General features: G+C 42.3%; 1 protein-coding gene across 1 annotated transcript in view; it reads left to right on the forward strand.

The window, feature by feature from the left end:
* The first annotated feature begins 12,632 nt into the window (after nt 1-12,632).
* Nucleotides 12,633-21,333, forward strand: part of SRPX (sushi repeat containing protein X-linked) — a 101,976-nt gene continuing 93,275 nt past the window's right edge. Inside the window, exon 1 of the mRNA XM_043995848.1 lies at nt 12,633-12,882. Coding sequence (XP_043851783.1) covers nt 12,810-12,882 — 73 coding nt within the window. The 5' untranslated portion in view covers nt 12,633-12,809. The remainder of the gene's footprint in view (nt 12,883-21,333) is intronic.

Consider the following 21,333-nt stretch of genomic DNA (forward strand, 5'->3'; position numbering starts at 1 on the left):
TTGAGTTCAAATCTGGCCTCAGACCCTTGACACTTACTAGCTGTGTGACCCTGGGCAAGTCACTTAACCCCAGTTGCCTCACCAAAAAAAAAAATATTACAAAGTTCTGTGAAGAACTTTGGACTTGATTATGTGACATGGGAAACACTGGCACAGGACTGCCCAACATAGCATGCCCTCATCAGAGAAGGTGCTGTGCTCTGTGAGCAAAGCAGAATTGAAGTAGCTCAAGAGAAACTTGAGATGTACAAATTTAGAGAATCCAACCCAAATGTTCACATGGCCTATTTGTGCCCAACTTGTGGCAGAGCATTTCGAGCTCATATTGGTCTGATTAGTCACAGTTGGACATACTGTAACTCTACTCTAATGTAGTGATGCCATTCTGCTCCTTTTCAAGAATAAAGGACAACAAGCAAATAAGATTATAAAGTTGTCGGGGGCAGGAACTGTCTTTTTCTGATTTGTAGGACCAGAGTTTAGTACAGTGCTTAGCATGGAGTAGGCTCTTAATAGATGTTTATTGGCTGACTTTGTATTACTGAACTCCCTCTGTAAACCTTTAAGATAATAGCAATCTAAAGGAAGACTTCCTTCCTCTTATTTGGATGAAAGCATTTCACAATTGCTCAGACGTTTTTCCTGACTCCTGTTTTATTTATTTTGCTGTTTCTATTTAGCTTTCATATTTTCATCAGGAGTAATCGGAAGTTCTCAATGCTATTAGAGTTGTAGCTTTTCCCCTGTAGGATTACACCGTTTTGTGGTCTAAAGTTTTGGTTATACACCTTTAATTTTTTGCCTCTAGGAATATTGTATTCCATTATTTTTTCTCTTCCTTAGTACTTATGACATTTTCCTTTATAATCTTCAGCATGACTCTTCAGTTCTTGAATTCTTTTTTTCTGGTTTCTTGTAGTACATTTTCTTTGACTTTGAAGTTCTGGATTTTGGCTGACATTTCTAGGTATGCCCATTTGGGGGTTTCTTTTAGGAGGTGGATCAGTGGATTTTCCCTCCTCATTAGTGTAGTGTCTGCTAGATAATAAGTGCTTGATTAATGTTTGTTGATTGATTGAATTATAACTATTTATAATTTCATTTTTTTATGCCTTGCTTCATTTCTTCCAAGTACTCATTGTCCTTGTAGATAAGCTATTTTTTTTCCTTTGAGGCTCTGCTTAGAGTTGTTGTGGGCTTATGCTCTTTTTCTGGGTTTACCTTTTGAACTTTTCAGAATTTTCTTCTGCTTACTCATACTTTCATTTCTTAGTTCTTGGATTTGGATTTTGAGTTCAGACTATTCCCTCCCAGCTGTTGTTGGTGGTGATCCTTCCTTCTCCAAGAGGACCAATGACATCATGAGGGTGATGTCTTGACTTGCATATAAATTGGATTTCTTTCTTTCTTTCTTTTTTTTTTTTTTTTTTGGTGGGGCAATGAGGGTTAAGTGAGTTGCCCAGGGTCACACAGCTAGTAAGTGTCAAGCATCTGAGGCCGGATTTGAACTCAGGTACTCCTGAATCCAGGGCCGGTGCTTTATCCACTGCGCCACATAGCTGCCCGCATGTAAATTGGATTTAAGTGAGGCAGAGCTATTTAAAGTTGTCAGCCTCACTCTCTTCCAGAGTCATCCAAGTCCAGTGGCAGGACAAGAGTCAAGAGGACAGGCGATGACCCAGAATGCAGTAGGTAACTTTGGCCTTTCTAAATTAAGGTCTTTCCCAGGTCTCGATTTGTCTGAGGTTGAGTCCATTCCATGCCTAGGGGCTGGATAAGAACTGAGACAAAAGATAGCCTAGTTTACTATCATACAAGTATCAATCTGGGATCCCCTCCAGGATTCTTGGATGGTTTGGCTAAGCCTTACTTTGTCACATTTCCTCTGTGATCTGGATGACAGTACTGATGCTAGTATGTACAGGGCGGGGCTGACATCCTCTGTTGAAATCCCTGGCTTCATTCTCAGGCACCTGGTGGCCTACTGCAGGTTTTAGTCTCAACAAGTTTCTGTTTCAATCTCTTTGAACAATGCCTCATCAAAAATTGGCTTAGTCTTCTGCTATGGGCCTGGCAGGCCACATTCAGCTGGGATTGGATTGGGAAATCATGCTCATCTCAGACATCTCACACGACTCATTTCTCTCTCCCCCTGCCCTCATCCAACACCTTTCTAGGACAACATAGCACAGGTGCTATGTTGGCCTTGCCACCCAATTTGGCTTCCAGTGATTGAAAAAAAAATGCACAGCCTGGTACTAGCTCCCCATGTAGTAACCTAGGACAGGTTCACCTGAAAGCTGACCGTTCAGATTTCCAATTTTTGTAACTCAAGTTGGCTTGTGACATCCCCCTATTCTCTCTTCAGAGTATAAGATGGCTTCAGTAAGATTGTTAGAAGCTTGCTCAGCTCCCCTAATAGGACCCTTCTATCAGCCTCTGATAACTTCTGGCCATCTTTTTGTGACATTTTGGACTACATGGAAGAGCTTGATTCTGTTTCTCTTGGGTTCTCATTTTCATTGGTCTATCTGAGGTACTTTTTAGATATCAGCTGAGTCTTGTATAGGGGGATGGATTTTCTTTTGACTTTGGATTTTTTGACATCACCATCTTAAACAGAAATTTCTCTTTTATTCATTTTATTTATTTATTTGGAGGCAATTGTGGTTAAACTGACTTGCCCAGGGTCACACAGCTGGTAAGTGTCTGCAGTCAGATTTGAACTCAGGTCCTCCTGATTCCAAGACTGGTGCTCTATCCACTGTACCACCTAGCTGATCTTCTTTTATTCAATAAATTTTTACAAAATTTTATTATACAGTATGTGTCTTAGCAATATAATAAATTAAAAATACAAATGGTATCTACTTTAATTTTCATTTTCAGTCATTCTACTTTATTTTCTTTAATTAATACTTCCATTCGTTTCCAGTAACAATAATATCAATAGCATTCCCACCCTATTGAATGCTATTTTTAAGTAACAAGATGATACAACATATTTTCACTTTTTTCTTTGTCAGTGTGATTCCATAACTAAATTGTGATTAATTACAACATCAAAAAGCCATATTGAAATAATTGTGGCAGATTATAAGATATTCTTTTTTTTCTTTGAAAAAACAAACTAATCCCCCCTTTCTCCTCTCTCCTATTCCATTGAGCAATTTACAAAGAAAGAAAGCTATCAATCACTGTCCTTTTTCAACCTGAAAAAAATAATCCCCTAGAGCTTAAAAAAATCAGTCTCTGTGTCAATAATCACCAAAAAGTTTTTCAAGCATTAGAACTCCCCTTGCAGCAGTCCCTGGCTTCACTGCTGTAAGGCAAGGCCCCTCTGCTCTGGGAACTGGGTAAGGTCAAGAAGGTAGGGCCTCCAGCTCCCAGACCCTCTGCTACTTGAAGCAAGGATAGCAACCCACTGGGTGACTCTAAGGAATACAATAACTTCCCCACCTGCTAAGAGAAGAAACCTCAAAGAAGCTAAAAACAAACAACCCAAGTCATCTTTCATTGTAAGACCGGGAATAACAGAGAATGGTTCCCCACTCCTCCGCTTCAGCTGGGGAGAGTGATTATCAACTAGCTGTTGATACAAACCTCCCTCCTCCCACTTGCCTCCAGTCACCACCAGTCCTGAACCCCCCCACACCCTGCCCTCAATGCTTTGTCCTATTTAACTCATACAAGAACCCTATAGGGCAGCTAGGTGGTGCCTGATGATAGAGTGCTTAAATTAAGACTTTTTTTTTTAGTTTCAATCTGGTCTTAGCACAGCACATCTGAGCTGTGTAACTCAGGTCAAGTCACTTAAGTCAGTTAAACTGGTCAGTTTCCTCCTCTGTAAAATGAGCTAGAGAAGATAATGGCAAACCATTCCAGCATCTTTGCCAAGAAGACCCCAAATGGGGTCACAAAGAATCGGACACAACTCAACAACAACAAAAAAAAACCCTATAAAAATCCACCCGACTTTACTGGTGCAGGGAGAGGGTGCCCTATTCGCTCCACAGCCTCAGTAGGGAGTCAGACTCCATCAAGGACCTCAGAGGTCTGCCCTGGGTTCATCCTCCTTCACTATGTGAGCATCTCCCTTCAATAAAGCCTGCTAGCTTCCCCTTCTCTCTGTGCACCCACCATCTTGTACTGTGTCTTGTCTGGTGGTGCTATGCCTCTGAGCTCTGCTTTTCTCTCCTCAGAAGCAGGAGCCATGGCCCAGGGCTGTGACTAATGATTCAACACCACACCTGTATCTCAAGTTTTTGACATAGGGAATGTAGAAAGCAAGAACTGAATCAGGAACCATGATCCTTGATGACAGGGTCTCCTACTTCTCCCCAAACACCTGGGCTATGCCTAAGGACCCTGCCTCTAACCAAGTATCTCTTGGGGTTTTTCCCCTTACAACGTAAATGGCAGACAAGGGGGATGAACACCTTTACCTGTATAGGACTTTGGTATTCTGAACGTCCCTGAGTCTATACTGACAGTGATCAAACCTGTTTGACTCCCCCGTGTGATGGTTTTTAGGGTGGAAATAATTAGAACTGAGATATTTTACTTTCTATCTTGTTCACTCAGGTTTAAAACAGCATTAGACAGGCTGTTCCCTTGGAATGCTCCCTTGGAATGTATCTTGGTCCATCCTGGACTAAGTGTGTTGCATTAGACAGAGGGATGTGTCTGAAGATAGAAGACCTTGCCTGAAGCCCCTTTGCTAACTTATTATTCATTGTACGAAATACTCAAACTCCCTAGGACTCAGGTTTGTTTTTTTTTTTATCTGAACAATGGAGTTGAACCAGAGGATTGCAAAAGATTCCACTCTGAATTTATTGGGTTTTGTTTGTTTGTTTTTGGTGAGGCAGTTGGGGTTAAGTGACTTGCCCAGGGTCACACAGCTAGTAAGTGTTAAGTGTCTGAGGCTGAATTTGAACTCAGGTCCTCCTGAATCCAGGGCTGGTTCTCTATCCACTGTGTCACCTAGCTGCCCCTCCCACTCCGAATTTATGATCCTTGTAATTCCATGTTTGATCTGTGCAGGATGAAGGTGCCTTTCTCCTTTTAGCTTCTACTCTGACATTAGAACCATCTTTGCCACCAGCTGGTGGCCCCTTGTCTTTGACTCAAGAAAGCCCTGTTGTGTGTTTTTTTCCTGATTCTTTACTCTTGGGCCCCATATTCTATCTGCTTTTTCATTTCTTATTGTAGGAATAGTGGTAGTAGTGGTAATAACAGTATTAGTGGTGGTGATAGTGATCGTGGTAGTAGTGGTGGTGGTGGTGGTGGTGATAGTAGTAGTAAAAAGTATAAGTATAGTATAAGTAGTAGTACTAATAGTGGTTGTACTAGTAGGAGCAGTAATAGCAATAATAGTAGTAGTGGTGGTGGTGGTAGTAGTAGTAATAGTGGTGGTTATGGTTGTGGTAGCAGCAGTAGCTGCTCATATTTATATAGATCTTTAAGGTTTTCAAAGCACTTTCCCATACATAATTTCATTTTATCCTAAAAACAATCTGTATAAGTTTATCCCAGTTTTATAGATGTAGCCTCCTCTAGGGCTCTTTCTCTGAAGTGGAACTTGCAGGTTAGGTATCTCTACCCCAGATTCATGGTACTCAGTGGGTCCAAATTCATAAAACTATGTAGTTCATGAGCCCCCACCACAACCCCTATATTAATTTTCAATAGTCAGGCAGGATACAAAATTAGCTCAAAGCAAAGTCCTTTACTGAAATTGCATAGTAAGAATAGTAGCTACAAAATATTCCCCCCATAAGAAAGAAAATAAGCATTTGTTAAGCACCTACTATGTGTCAGGCATTGTGTTCAATACTTTATAAATTTATCACGTTTGATCCTCACAACAACTCTGGGAAATAGGTATTATTATCTTTCTATTTTACAGTTGAAGGAACTGAAAAAGACAGAGGTTACGTGATTTGCTCAGGGTCACACAAGAAGGAAGTATCCAAGGCCAGATTTGGACTCAGGTTTTCTTGACTCTAGGCTCAGTACACTATCCACTATGCCACCCAGTTTCTCTAAAGACATTTTCAAAGTCAAAGTAGCCATTCCACTGGGGGAGGTCTTCACATGCTTGGGATAGACACCCTCTAACTCACCAAGGGGTTTGTAGCCTGTCAGTTACCCTTAACCTGGTTTAGCCCATCTGCTTGAGACAGTTTTACCAGGGTGTGGCTGCTGTGCATGCTACAGCTTCTTGCAGCCACAGGTGAGAGTTGGGTGAAGGTGGATACCAAAGGTGGATGAGCAGCCCTGAAAAGGTCTCAGCAAGCCCTCACACCACAGGTGCTAGTCCTCCTGAGTGCTCCATACACCCCACACTACCACTCTATAGAATCACAGAATACCATAAAATATTCAAACTGGAAGGGACCTTAGTTATCATCTAATCCAAATTTAAAAGAAAAACACCTGGATTTATCTGTGGCTAAGATGAGGATAGACAAGTATCATAACACAAGAAATGTATAGGATCCTTCTTCACGGTGAGTGGAATTCATGGCACTTGTTCAACAGACCCCAACTGGGGATATATTTGTTCCTTTATCCATTAGGAATAAGATGCTTCTCACCACCAGGCCCTCAGATTCAGTGGTGTTAAATTTGGTGATGCCCCACTTCTATGAGATGTGGGCCTTGTGGGGCCCATGGCCCCGTGCACATCCCAAAATATGTATTCTGGAGTTTGGTGCACACATAGACCATGGTACCCTGGGGCTTCCCAAAGGCTCCCAGATGCCTGTCTGGAACATATCATCCTCATCCCAGGCCATTTTTTTATGTGAATGACGTGAAAAGGGTAATAGTGGAAAACACAGATGTGGAAGTGATCTTTGCCATGGCTAGTCACCATATGTCAGTACAGATGTGAGTAATAATAATAGCTAACATTTATACAGCACTTACTATGTGCCAGGCACTGTGCTAAGCATTTTACAATCATTATCTCATTTGATCCTCACAACAACCCTGGGAGGGAGGTCTCAGAAGCCAGTTGTTTATATTCATCAGATACCATGTGGTCACAAGAATAGGAACTCATGCATTTTTGCCTTCTTTTGACTGAGGCAAAAATTCATGCCTTTATGTCCAGGACACAAGCCAGAACATGAATTTGGATCTCTTTGTCCTCCCAGAATCTGAAACAATGGGCAGGGAGGAGGCCCTTCAAAGAAAGGAGAAAGGCAAGATGGTTGCTGTGGACAGAAAGGGAGAACTTTTCAAAGATAGAAAAGCACCATCCTCCCCTAAAGAAAAAAAAAAGTCGATCCTTTTCTCTTGCAGATGAGGAAATTAAGGGACTTGTTCAACGTTAAATAGCCACCAGTTAATGACAGAGCTAAACTAGAACTCAGTTCCCTCAAGTCCAGTACATCCTGATGTCTCTATGTAAAGAATTCAATTTAATTCAATAAACATTTACTGTCCCCCTATGTGTGAGACACTGTGCTAATGTACTTCTTCTTCTTTTTTTTTTTTTTTGCGGGGCAATGGGGGTTAAGTGACTTGCCCAGGGTCACACGGCTAGTAAGTGTCAAGTGTCTGAGGCTGGATTTGAACTTGAGTCCTCCTGAATCCAGGGCCAGTGCTTTATCCACTGTGCCACCTAGCCGCCCCCTAATGTACTTCTTTACAAGATTTCTTGGATGAAGAAACCAAAGTAGCACATTAGTATATATTTATGTGAAAATTGAAATTTATATGAAAAATAAAATTTAGCCTGATAGGAACAAGTTGCTTTGTAAATTCACTTTGTGTCATTTGAAATAGCTATTGGAGGACTTAGCTGGGGTTTCTAATATATTGCTACTTATAAATTAGAGGTTATTGTACCAGTCTTTGGCATTAAGCATTTATTATAAATCTGACCGCGTTTAAACCCAGCACAGAATCTCAGGGAGGGGGACTGGGCAGAGAGCCCTGGGGTAAGATAAGTCAGTACCTGGGAGAGAGGCAGCAAGGATAGAAGAGATCGACCCCTCTCTACCCCAAGGATTTTTATCCTTTCTCAGGTAGAGGCAGGTCACTGCACATTGATCCAAGCTAATTGGTCAGTAACATTCAAGTCCATTGATTGACATGATTTGGGGGTCGCCAAGGGAAGTTAAATTCCTTTAGGTAGTCATGAAGGTCAATCTACATTTCTTTTGCAATTCTACTGAATGGGCTGGCCCTGGGAAATCAGACAGTCCCTGAGTGGGGGGGGGTCCCCGGGTCCCCCGCAAACCCCATTATTAATAATTTTCTCGCAATTTGTTGTTGTTTTTAATCAGATACATCGTTTCCAAGTGACTCATCATTCTTTTTTGCCTTTGAGATGCGTCATGAGGACTCTCAAGTTCATCCCTGCTACCTTTACTTTCTGCTGTCTCTGTGCAGGAAGCTTGAGGAGGGAGACTCCACTTTGAAGCAGTAGAGTCAGAAACAATCCATTGTATTGTTGTTGTTGTAAATAGTTACAAACTAAAGAACTGGACAGTATCGGAACACATTGAAGATGTGACTAAAAATCCTCATGGTATCTCATTCATGGCTGGAGAAACTGCCACTAGAGAGTTACAATATTTCAGCCAAAGTTTCACAAAATTTATCTGGTGTCATGGGGTCCATGTGATCAGAAAATTTCCTAACTAGAGTTAGGAAAACCTGGGGTCAAGTCTAGAGTCTTTGGCACATTTTGTTGTTCGATTGTTTCAGTTGTGTCTGACTTTTTGTGACTGCGTTTGGGTTTTTCTTGGCAAAGATACTGGAGTGGTTTTCCATTTCAGTTTCTAAATTATTTTATAGATGAGGAAACTGAGGCAAACAGGGTTAAGTGACTTGCCAAGACTCACACAATGAGTTAGAGTTTGAGGTCACATTTGAACTCAGGAACATGAGCTTCACGACTCCACACCTCTTGCACTCTGTCCACTGAGCCACCTGACTGCTCCCTGACTAGCTTTGTTATCATGAGCAAGTGACTTTTTTGAGGGATGGGATGGGATTGGTGAGGAGCAAGTTCACTGTACACTTTTGGAGCCTAGACCTCTTATCTAGCTCCAGGTTGTGTGGCTATTCTTGTTATTGCTCAATTGTTTAGCTATGTTTGACTCTTCTTGACCCCATGGTTTTAGAGGTCAAGTCAAAGAGTGGTTTGCCATTTTTTTCTCCAGTGGATTAAGGCAAACAGAGGTGAAGTGACTTTCCCAGGGTCACACAGTAGTGTCTATAGCCAGATTTGAACTCAGGTCTTCTGACTTCAGGCCCATCTCTCTATCCACTGAGCCACCTAACTGCCTCCTTGGCTATTTTACTCAGCACCAAGGCTGACTAAAGTGAATAGTGTACTCCCTGACTTTGCTTTCTTCCATTACCATAGACCATCCACTTTACCTGGCTACTTGCCATTAGTTACAAGGAGGGCTGCCTCAGCTGCTGCTTCATGAGCTCTGGGAAAATATCTCCATGTCTTTCCAACTGATCAATCAATCAATCAATCAATCAATCAATCAATAAGCATTCATTCAGCACATTCATTCAGGCAATATGCTAAGTATTGGGGATACAAAAAGAGGCAAAAGACACTCCCTGCCCTCAAGGAGTTTACAATCTAATGGAGTCAACAGTCAAACCCCTATCTAGAAATAGCACCCTATCTTTAGGATGATCCTTAGTGTATTAAAATAGTGTCTGTCATATAATAAGTACTTAATAAATGGTTGTTGACTTGACTACATAGGGTTTCCCATTTGACACCCTCCAGCAGTACATACTAGTATAGCTAATTTGTTGCACTTCTGCTCAAAGGACCACAGATCTTAGAATCTCAGAATTAGAAGGATCTTCACAGACCATTTCATCCAATCCATACCACAAAAATAATTCCCTTTAGAGCATACCCAAGGAGTATGTTTTGGGTGATTGGTTGAAGCATCTGCCCGCCCTGGCCTCCAAAGGTCAATACCCAGGACCTACCTAGGCAGCCCTTTCCACTTTTGAATAGCTCTGTTGTTAAGACTGTTTCCCTTACTTCAAGCCTAAATTTTCCTCTGTCACCACTGCCCATTTTTCCTAATTATGCCTCCTGGAGTTAAACAGAATAAGCCTCATTTCTCTTTCAGGTGACAGTCCTTAGTAGCTATCAGGTCCCCTAAAATCACTTCTCCAAGCTAAACTTCACCAGTTCTTGAAGCTAAGAGAAATTACGGAATAAAAAAAGGATTCATACTCTAGGCTCATGTATCAAGGTACCGGGGACAGTTGTTTTAACAAGATTAGTCTCATGGTGGTTTCTTGTCTGTGCTGCAGAAAAAGGTTTCTAGTAGATGCTGAGGAAATGAAATGATTACCCAGAGTCACCTAGTTAGGATGCAGCAGTCAGAACTTGAACCCAGGACTTTTGATTTTAAGCCCACTTTTCTTATTTTTCACTTCACTACAACTGTCTCCATATCTGAAAGGCCTTTTAGGTGTTTTTTGGGAGGCAGTTGGGGTTAAGTGACTTGCCCAGGGTCATGTAGCTAGTACCTGTCTGAGGGTGGATTTGCACTGAAGTCCTCCTGACTCCAGTGCCAGTGCTCTATTCACTGTGTGCCCCCCTAGCTGCCCTATAGTGGTTTACTTTTTTTTTTTTTTGGTGAGGCATTTGGGGTTAAGTAACTTGCCCAGGGTCACACAGCTAGTAAGTGTCAAGTGTTTGAGTCTGGATATGAACTCAGGTCCTCCTGACTCCAGGGCTGGTGCCCCTATAGTAGTTTACTTAAAAAAAAATACAAAAAGAGAAACTAACCCACCAAAAAGATCAGTACAAAATATTCCCATGAAGGGGCAACTAGGTGGCACAGTGGATAAAGCCCCGTCCTGGATTCAGGAGGACCTGAGTTCAAATCCAGCCTCAGACACTTGACACTTACTAGCTGTGTGACCTCAGGCAAGTCACTTAACCCCATGGCCCAGAAAAAAAAATTCCCATGAGTATGTATGTCTGAAGGAATAAGCAGAAAGGATGAGGACGAGATGTCCCTACATCTACATGACATATAGAGCTTCTTGGAGAAGAAAATGAAGGACTAAAGAAAGTCATATTCCAAATGCCCAGAGAGATAAGGACCTTGTGAGCTGCTTGGACAGTACAGACAAGAGGTGAAAAGTGAAATATCAATTCAGCATCCCACAAAATTGTCTTTACCTTCACTGGGAGTGTAATGAGCTATCTGAGAATTTTTTTTGGTTTTGTGTTTGCTAAAACATGCTTAGGAGTAATTTTTATTTTAAGCATTTTGTTTGTGGTAGAAGAAATGGGTTTACTTGATCATTTTGTTACATCTTGGAGAAACTCTAGATATGCTTTATGCTTAAATTTACCCTGGAATGAAAGCACAAGAAGTCAGAGAGACAGAAAAAAGCCCAATGCTCTTTTGGGGGTAAGCCTCCCCTACTGTCATCAATCAGACTCTGTTTGAGCCTAGGCAAGAGTCCCTTGCGTCAGGGGGCCTCCTGGGTTCATTTTCTCACTGGCCAGTCTTCGAAGGCCACTTCCACATACAATGAAGCTTAGTGAATCAATGAAAAGGGCTCTTTAAGGTTTACAAAATATTTGCCTCACAACGTGCCTGAGAGGTAGGTAGAGCAAATATTATTATTTCCATCTTACAAATGAAGAAACTGAGTCCGAGTTTTGCCACGGTCCTGGCTATGTGAGTTTGGGCAAATCATTTAATTTGTCTTTGCCATACTGACTTCAAACCTTATATTATTATTTATCCGTTATTTATTCTGTATGCACACAGAAAGACTTTATAAAGACTATGAGTCTTGAGAGCAGGGATTGTTGGAATTTTTTTGGGGGGGGTGGTGGTTTGGGTTTGTATCTTTTGCACTTAGCAGTACCTGGCTCGTAGTAAGAGTAAAGATTTAATAAACGCTTATTGACTGAATACGAGGTTATTGAATACTTTGACAAATTGATACTAAGTAGGGGTAACAATGAGGGGTGTGCTGAAGCCAGTTCAAAAGCTAGTTAAAATTTCAGTTTACACTTCAGAAATCAGCAAACTCTACACAGCGGGGCTTGACTTCTTTTGTTGCTTGTTTAGACCTAAGAAATGTTAGTAATGCAGATTAAATTTTAAAATGTGTAGTGCCTTCATTTTTCCTCCCAGGGAGCCCATTGTTAAACATTTACACACATCTTGTAGTGATAAGGCCATTAAGGCCCTCATCAAGCTTATAGTCTATAGTAGGTAAGCTAAAACACGTAAACAAGTAATAGAACATTTAGGATGACTAGGCGGACAAATCTCTATGGGTTTTTTAGATCCGCCAAGAACTTTTACATATGATTTAACAGCTGTGAAAAAGGAGCTCAAAAGCCCTCCCCTTTGGGGGCGCCTAGGTTGTCAAGGCTCAGGGATACAACTACTGAGCGAAAGGCTCCCCAGCCAAGTGTTTAGGGTGTGTGTTTGCGGGTGGGGGGATAGGGGAGGGAGGAAGACCAGCCTGGCTGGGACAGCAGCGGCGTCAGTAAGGGCTGCGGAGAAAGCCGCGTAGCCTGGGGAGGAGGAAGAAAGAGGCAGTAGAGGGGGATGCAGGAACCTTGAACTTCTCTGCCTTTGGAAGAGTAGGAGGAGGAAGAGAGGGAGGTGAAAGGGAGTCGAGAGGAGGAGTTTTCCAGCTCAGACCCACGTCTGCTCCTACCCCCCCACCCCCCACCCCTTTCCCTTCCTCTTCTCTTTGCTCCTCCAGCCCCCCTGGTGGAACCCAAGGCATCGGGAGGGAAGGAGAGCGGGCCGTGCACTATGGGCAGCTCCTCGGTCCGGCTAGCGCTACTGCTGCTGCCCCTCCACGCCTGGCTCAGCCTCGGCTTCCCAGGTAGGAGCAGGGAGGCGGGGCAGCCAGGGAGCTCCGGAGCAGGGACACCGCGAGCAGCCCAGGGGTCCCGACTCCGCAGGGGTACAAGGAGCTGCGGGTGCGGACGTGTTGCTAGAGTAAGCGCACGGGAGGGAGAACTCAGGGACTTTTTCTGCATGGAAAAAGGAGGGAGCTAGGCGCCGGAGAGCCAGTCCCTTAGCCTTGGCCAGGAGCCCCGCTTGCATCTCGCGGGTGTCAACCCCTTGCCGCCGAGGGGGGAAAGGTTCTCAGTGCTCCCTCTGGCCTCCCCGGGCTGTGCTCCCGGGCACCCTCAGGCTTTGGGGAGCCAGCTTTTCATTCAAACTCTTGTTGACGTGGGAGGCCAAGCGGAAACTTCTGACTGCTTCTCTTCATTCTCAGTGAGGCTAGCCCTAATCTCCATTCGGTTCCCCAGGGTCCTCAACACTTCCGGGGGCGGAGAGGGGGAGAGGATATTGGGCCGGGGAAAGAGGGATTCGGGGCTCAATAGAAGTTGCTTGCCCTTGCTCCTCACCCAGTCCCCACCTCTATCTGCACAGACCTACGTTACCTAAAGCTGGCAGAAAAGCAGCAACTAGGCTTCTGGATAGGAATGAAGATGGAATGGGAGAGAGACCCCCTTCTATTGGCTATAACCCTCGCCAACTGGCGTTCCTTCCATGGTGTCTTTTCTGATTCACGCAAAGGGAGATGCTTTTTGTGGCTCTATTTAATTAACAATGGGGGGGGGGAGGCGAAGATAGCAGATCTTAAAACTACACACGTGTTTGGCGTGGGGGTGAGGTGAGGAGGGTTGGCTGGAACTCGAAGACTCTGCTCGATTTGTCAGTTGCGTCCCTGGTATTTATTGGTTCCGGCCTGAAGTTGTGGAATACCCTCTTTGGAGCTGACAAGACTCCTCCTGTTTCCAGTTGGCTGGCTGATGTGTGCTTCGTTTGCAAACAGCTTTGGAGATCCAGGACAGCCCAGATGTGCTCTCCATGCCATAGTGGTATAGAAACCCATGTTTTTATTTGGTGTCACTGGAGAGTAAGTGATCCCTTCAGGAGCAGTTAGGTGTCCGTCCAATATTTGTGGAAGAGGGAATTTGATGTGCCTTAGAAACCATCACAGTGATACAAATAGAAGTAAGCTTTTGATTTAAGCTACGTTCAAAAAACGGCACAGCAACTGAAGTGAAAATTTCATCTTCAATTCCTTATTTAAATAAGGAGAAACCAACCTCAACCATTATGTTTTAAGCCAGTTTTCTGTATTTTAATTGCTGTCGTGGAAAGAGTATTGGGTTTGGAGTCAAAATATCCGGTTTTACATATCTAGATCCTACTCTTATCTCTCTGATTCTTGGAAATTCACTTCAGCAATTTTGGGTCTATTATGGGCTTCATCTATAAAAAGAGTGAGTTGTATTAGATGATTTCTAAGCTTCAATTCCTATAAAGTCATTTTATCAAGGGGGTTCTTGAAGGAGAAAAAATAAATCATGAGAGGGCTACATCCATCCTGATGTCTGAACATGGAAGTGCTTTTGCAAAGGTATTCAAGTCAGTTAGCAAATATTTATTAAGTCCTACTATGTGCCAGGCTCCATGCTAAACATTGAGGACACAAAGACATTCTTTACTTTCAAGGAACTAAGTCTAAAAGGCAGAGACATTTATAGCCTGATTCCGTATAGGGCCAGCTAGGTAGCACAGAGGATAGCGCACAGAGCCTGGAGTCTTCACCTGGGTTCCAATCTGGCCTCAGACACTAGATGTGTGACCCTGGGCAAATCACTTAATCCTTTTTACCTCAGTGTCCTTATCTGTAAAATGAGTTGGAAAAGGAGATGGCAAACCACTTCCCTATTTTTGCCAAGAAAATCCCAAATGGGGTCACCAGGAGTCAAATGCAACGGAAAATGAATAAAGAAAAACAATTGGTATTGATATAAAAACAATGGATCATAAAGTCACATGGAGCATTCCTCTTACTGTTTTTGCCTGGTATATGGATTTGATTAGGGATGACAATAAGAAATGAGGATGGCTAAAGCAGAGAGTACTTTGCTTACGGTCGGAGATAATGGCAACAATTACTGTAGGAAACTGGGGCCCAAGGCAGCTAGGTGACAGATTCGATAGAGTACCAGGCCTGGAGTCAGGAAGACTTATCTTCTTGAGTTCAAATCCATACTCAGATACTTAGTAGCTGTGTGACTCTGGGTAAATCATTTAATCCTGTTGACTTCAGTTTCCTCATTTGTAAAATGAACTGGAGAAGGAAATGGCATACCACTCCAGGACCTTTGCCAAGAAAACCCCAAAAGGGATCACAAAGAGCTGGACACAACTGAAAAACAAAAACAAAACCAAAAACACTAAATAATAACAGCTAAAAAACCTGGGGCCCAACACTGAGTTCATTCACTCTATTTCATGATGGGTTAGTTGGGACAAGACAAGTTTGGAGCTCTTTGCTTTAGACAATACATCCAGGGGCAGCTAGGTAACACTTACTAGCTGTGTGACCCTAGGCAAGTCACTTAACCCTCATTGTCCCCCACCCCAAAACCAAAACCAAACAACCAAACAAAAAAAAAACCCAAACAAACAGACAATACATCTAGGACTGAATTCCATGTTCTGAGTTCTTTTTGTGGAAAGAGGATTGCTTGTTAAGGATGTTGCCCATCTTAACTAGCTTTGCTGCTGCTAACAAAAAGCATCCAGAAGATCAACTAGTCTACCTAGATGCCAAGGTTATCACTTTTTTTTCAGTGTATTTAATTATTCCACATTTTTCTTTTTTGTTGTTGCTATTTATTTACTGATCAGTTCTTGCTAAGAGTAAATACTATATGGTTTCCGAACATTTGTGTGTTTCTGTAGAGAGCCAAGTCCATTTTACCAAGCTTGCATGACTAACCCTTACTGAAATACAGCAGATCAAGAAAGGAGGCAATGTTTTGCAAATGAGTGGGGGCTCAAAGCTAAGTTCATATGATTGGGTGCCATCCTGTAGAGAGAGGTGGAGCTGAGGGATAGAAGGTCACTTTCTACAAACCATAGAATAGAGTGTGCAAAGCAGTTTTCCCCAAGGATGTGGACAAATGTCAAGAGTGAACATGGGCTAAACACAGCTTCTATCATGATAATGGCAATCAATATCACCTGGTGGTTAAACATAGCTTTAGAGCTGAAAGGGACCTTAGTTTGCAGATGAAGAAAATGAGTCCCAAGGTGGTAAAATAACTTCTCAAAGTCACACAGATAGTAAGCAGCATATCTGAGATTCAAAATCTGACTCTAAATCCAGCACTCTTTTTACAGTACCATGAATATCCTCACAAGGAAATAGTTGGTGGAGGCATCTTTTTTTCTACTCTGCCTCACTGAGCATTTGCAGGCCCTGGGTGATGTCCCTATTAGACATTCAATGCATATATGTAGGGCCAATCCCCATCCTGGGCAAGGATGTCTCATGTCTCCCAGATGTTCAGGCTGTGATTACCATGCATCCTTCTTTCTCCATTCCCTACTAAAACTCATCTGTCTAGCTCTCATGGTCTTCTATAGTATTCAAGGTGATGACAAAGTAGTTGTAGCCCTGGGAGTAGAGAGAAGATTAGACGGGGGGGGGGGGGGGGGAAGAGACAGGGAGAGACACAGACACAGACACACAAAGAGACAGAGACAGACACAGACAGACAGACAGACAGACAGACAGAGACAGAGAGATGGAAATACAGTTTGGTGCCTTCAGTATCCTACAGTACACGTGTCATTTAATCATTTCTGGGAGTAAATTACTCACACCCCCATCTTTGTGAATTCTCTATTTAGAGTCCTACTTATTTAAATGTATTGTAACCTTTCTTGGGTTTCCCCTCCTTCATCTTTGAAGTCTTCAAAGACATTTATAACATAAATTTACATTTTTCAAAAGTTATGATTTAAAAAATTTTTTACAATATATTTTAAAATCTCCTGCCTAGAGAGTTATAATAAGGAATTTTTCAAAAGATAGGGGAACAAGCAGTTCAGCAAAATTAACCAATGCATCAATTAAGTTTGACAATATATGTAATGTTCTATACCCATAGTTCCCCTTTCTGCAAAAATGAGGAAGGTGTATTTAAAATATAGATTAAAATTCATTAAAATCACAGAATATTAGAGCTGCAAAGGATTTTGAAATCACCATCTAGTCCTAATTTTAGAGATGGGTAAACTGAGTCTGAGAGAGTTTAGGTGGCTTACCCCATGTCTCACAGCTAATTAGTGTCAAAGCAAAGGTTAAAAGCTGGAACGCTTACCTTCTGATACATTTCTCTTTCCACTGTGAAGACTGGAGAGAGGGAAACTCACCTAGAGTGTGGCAATGGGTGAAGAGAAAGTAAACCCTGAAATGTTACTGTTGCCCTCTAATTTTGGTGCTATGAGGACAAATGCTTGGTCATCTTTTCCTAGTTATGGCTCTGAAAAATATTTGGTAAAATTGACCATATGTGTGAGTGATACAGGTTAGTTTAACTTTGAGAGACTGACCCTAGGATAAATTCAAATCTGATCTGACACTATCTGTGTGACACTGTGCAAGTCATTTCACCTCTGCTACCTCCATTTCCTCAATTGTAAAAAGGAGGTAATAATAGCACCTACCTCCCAGGGTTGTTGTGAGGCTCAAATGAGATATTTCTAACATGCTTAACGCAATGCCTTTCACATAGTAGGAGCTTAATAAATGTTTGTTTCCTTTCCTTTCCTTTTTAAAATAAAACACTAACAAGCTCCTGTGCAATGGTAAGTCCAGATCCCCACTCCATACAAACTATGTGCAAGATTGTTACAGTGTATGAGAGACTTCCCAAAGTCTTGGCACAGTGAAGACGATATGCCAACTTTGCTGCCGTTTAGCAATTCGAAAAAACCGAAGAGGGCTATGATTATTATTTGAACAAAACAAAATTGCTGCAGAGCAGCTTCATGAAATGATACAGTTGGATGTAGACATTAGAGCAGGAACACCTGACTCAATAGGTACAATTAAAGTCTTACCTGCCACAGGCTAGAAATTTCTGTCTGGGTTTAAACCGTGTTACCATGGGACAGACCCAGACCCCAGCACTCAGCAGAGGGCATGATGGAGGAGGGCTCTCATCTGAAATTTGGATGCAGTTTGTCATTGGCAACTATTGACACTCAAGCATTGGTTCCCCCCTCCCCCATTCTGATTGTTCCAGTCTTCTTGTTGCGGGGAGCAGACACTGGTGACCACAGCAGAGAGAAAAGCGTGCGTGAGTCAGTTCGTGGCTTCCTGGCTACAGAAGCTGGTTTTCAAGCCATGAACATACTCTGTTTAAGCAATAGTCAGTCCAGTAAGATGAGAAACTGACTGTAGTCACAAGCTGGAGTTGGCATTTATTATTTTATTGGCCACTTGTTCTGCTTCATTCCCTTCCAACGAGGCTGAATGTTTCTCTTGCTAAACACAGAGATGCTTGTGCCAGTTTCCTTTTCAAAGGAGCACAGTGCCCTGTGGATAGTAGGCACTTAAAAGTTTATCGAACTGAATTCAAGAGGACAATAGAAAATGAAGAAGAAAGATTTGAGGCAAGTGATTTTATATATTTGTGGCAGAGTATAATATTTGTTCCCTAGAATCATCAAGTGCCTTTCTAGCGAAATTCTGGTTGACAGAAAGCTAAGGATTCACTTCCAAAATAATAATTTAAGAACAAACAGATAAACAACAAAACAAAACAAATCCCTTGGCACAATCTGAAGGTTTGGGGAGGGTTTTTTTGCCACACCCTTTATTTTAGATTATGACTGATGCCTGTCCTGCCCATTTTTATCCATTGCAATTTTTTTTTAACCAGGCTAGGAGCCAGAGACTCTCTCATTGGGGTGTAAATGTTGCTTCTTCTTGTGCTCAGTTTTTGCTCTCTTAAAATGAAATCAGGGTGGGGGCAGCTAGGTGACACAGTGGATAAAGCACCGGCCCTGGATTCAGGAGTACCTGAGTTCAAATCCGGCCTCAGACACTTGACACTTACTAGCTGTGTGACCCTAGACAAGTCACTTAACCCCCATTGCCCCGCAAAAAAAAAAAAGAAATCAGGGCACTCCCCAGAAGCTCCTCCTCCTCCTCCTTTTGCCATGGACTTAGAGGTACAGAATCATAGAGCTGGAAAGGAACCTTTAGAAAGAATCCAATCCAATTCACTCATTTTACAAATGAGAAAACCGAGATCCAGAAAGGTCAAGTGATTTGTCCGAAGACACAGGGTAGCAGACTCTGTGGCAAGTGTTAACGGCTAAAATTCTAGCTAGTCTGTCTAAAATATTTAATGAGTGGTCGCCAATAAATTATAAGCTTTAGCAAGAGTTAGACTTTAAGCATTTATTAAGGAGAATAAGAATTTGGTAAAGAGAGAGAAAGGCCTAGATTCCTATCTATTAAAGGGAGAGCACATTTCTAGCTCCCTTCTCCGCCAGCGTCCTCCGGAAAGAGCCCCAGACTGAGCGCCGGTCTCTTCCTTCCTCCTCCCACTAGTCCGCATCACGTCCTGATACCAAAGAAAAGACTCCTGGTCTTGCCCTCAAAGACCTTCGCTTCATGGGCAGAACTCTTCTACAGTTAGTATCCAGCAGGTGGCGTTATTCCAATCGTTACACAAGTTTTTCTTTTTAAATAGTAAGCAACTGGGGGCAGCTAGGTGGCACAATGGATAAAGCATGGACCCTGGATTCAGGAGTTCAAATCTGGATCAGACATTTGACACTAGCTGTGTGATCCTGGGCAAGTCACTTAACCCTCATTGCCCTGCCCCCCAAAAGAATCATTAATAGTAAGCAATTATTATTTTAACAAAACAAAACCATAGCTTCCACTGTGTGACTTCTACTTTTGTTCTTTTCATTACTTAAGCTTCTTTTTACTTTTTGTGTTATCTAGGCCTGAGAAAACCAGCCTGAGACCATATTTGAACTAAGGAAGATGAGTCTTCATGACTCCAGGCCCTGTACTCTGTCTACTGAGCTGCTGGAGCCACCTTGATACCCCAGACAGGAGTCAGGAAGACGAGTTCAAATCTAGCCTTAGACACTTACTAACTCTGTGACCTTCGGCAAGTCCCTTAACCCTGTTTGCCTCAGTTTCCTTATCTATAAAATGAACTGGAGAAAGAAATGGTAAACCACTCCAGTCCCTTTGCCAAGAAAACTCCAAAAGGGATCACAAAGAATCTGACAGGGCTGAACAAAAAGAGAGCGGCAGACTTTGTGGAAAGTTTTTCTTTTTAAATAGTAAGCAATTATCATTTTAACAAAACAAAATCACTGTTTGAATTCCACTTCTATTCTTTTCATTCCTCAAGCTCCTTTTTACTTCCCATGTTATCTAGGCCTGAGAAAACCAGACAACGTGTCTGCTAAATGAGGTTTACTTTACAGCATTTCTTCTGTTTCCTAAGCGGTTTTACTCTCTCCCATTTTTTTGCTGTCTGACTAGGAACGATATTTTCATCACAAAAGCCCAATGTTAATACTGCTTACTTTTCTGAGCCTCATTGGCATTGTTTCAACACAGTCATTGTTACACAAGATCATCTGGGAGGGGGCTGCTGTTTTAAGGGCCTGGCAACAAAACCTCCACTGATTTTTAGGAGTGTGCTAATTGCTAAACTTGTATGCTTAAGAAACCCAGATTTGATTGCCAGAATTTGAGTAATCACTTACCCAGTTATGGAAATGAGGATTGCAGGAGTTAGCAGTCATCTAAACTAAACCCTTCTGTATACAGTTGAGGAAAGAGAGGCCCAGAGAAGTTCTATGACTGACACAGGGTCACACAGCCAGGAAGTAGCAAAGCCAGGATAATCTGGAGTTTTTTCCAGTACACTAGGCTTCCTGGTACTCTTTGGGCTGTCTCTCAGCTTGCCAGATGGCCTTTAGGACTGGATTGCTTTGTGTTGGGAATTGCATTTGTGCAAGAATTTCATCATCTATATTCCCTGTCCCCTGTCAAGTAGGAGAGCAGCATGGTGTATCGAGAAGAACTCTGGGCCTGGAGTCAGGGAAAGTAGGTTTGAATATTGGGTCTGCCATTAACTAGTTGGGTGACCTTGGGCAAGTCACCATCTCTCAGTTGGCTTCAGTTTCCTTAATCCTAAGAAATAGTGTTGAACTAACTGAATCCCTTATACCTCTAATAAATAGTCTCTGAAACTCCATATAGTGCTGTTACATGAGATAGAGATTATATAGAGAATCACAGATTTAGAACTAGGCAGGATATTAGAGATCAATGAGTCTAACTTCCTAATTTCTCATATAATGGCTAAAATTTATATAATCCTTTACACTTATTATCTCATTTTATCCTTATAACAACCATGGCAGTAAACATATCATCATCACCCCACATTTTACAGATAAGGAAACT

Source organism: Dromiciops gliroides, chromosome 3 (assembly GCF_019393635.1).
Source record: "Dromiciops gliroides isolate mDroGli1 chromosome 3, mDroGli1.pri, whole genome shotgun sequence".
Lineage (NCBI taxonomy): Eukaryota > Metazoa > Chordata > Mammalia > Microbiotheria > Microbiotheriidae > Dromiciops > Dromiciops gliroides.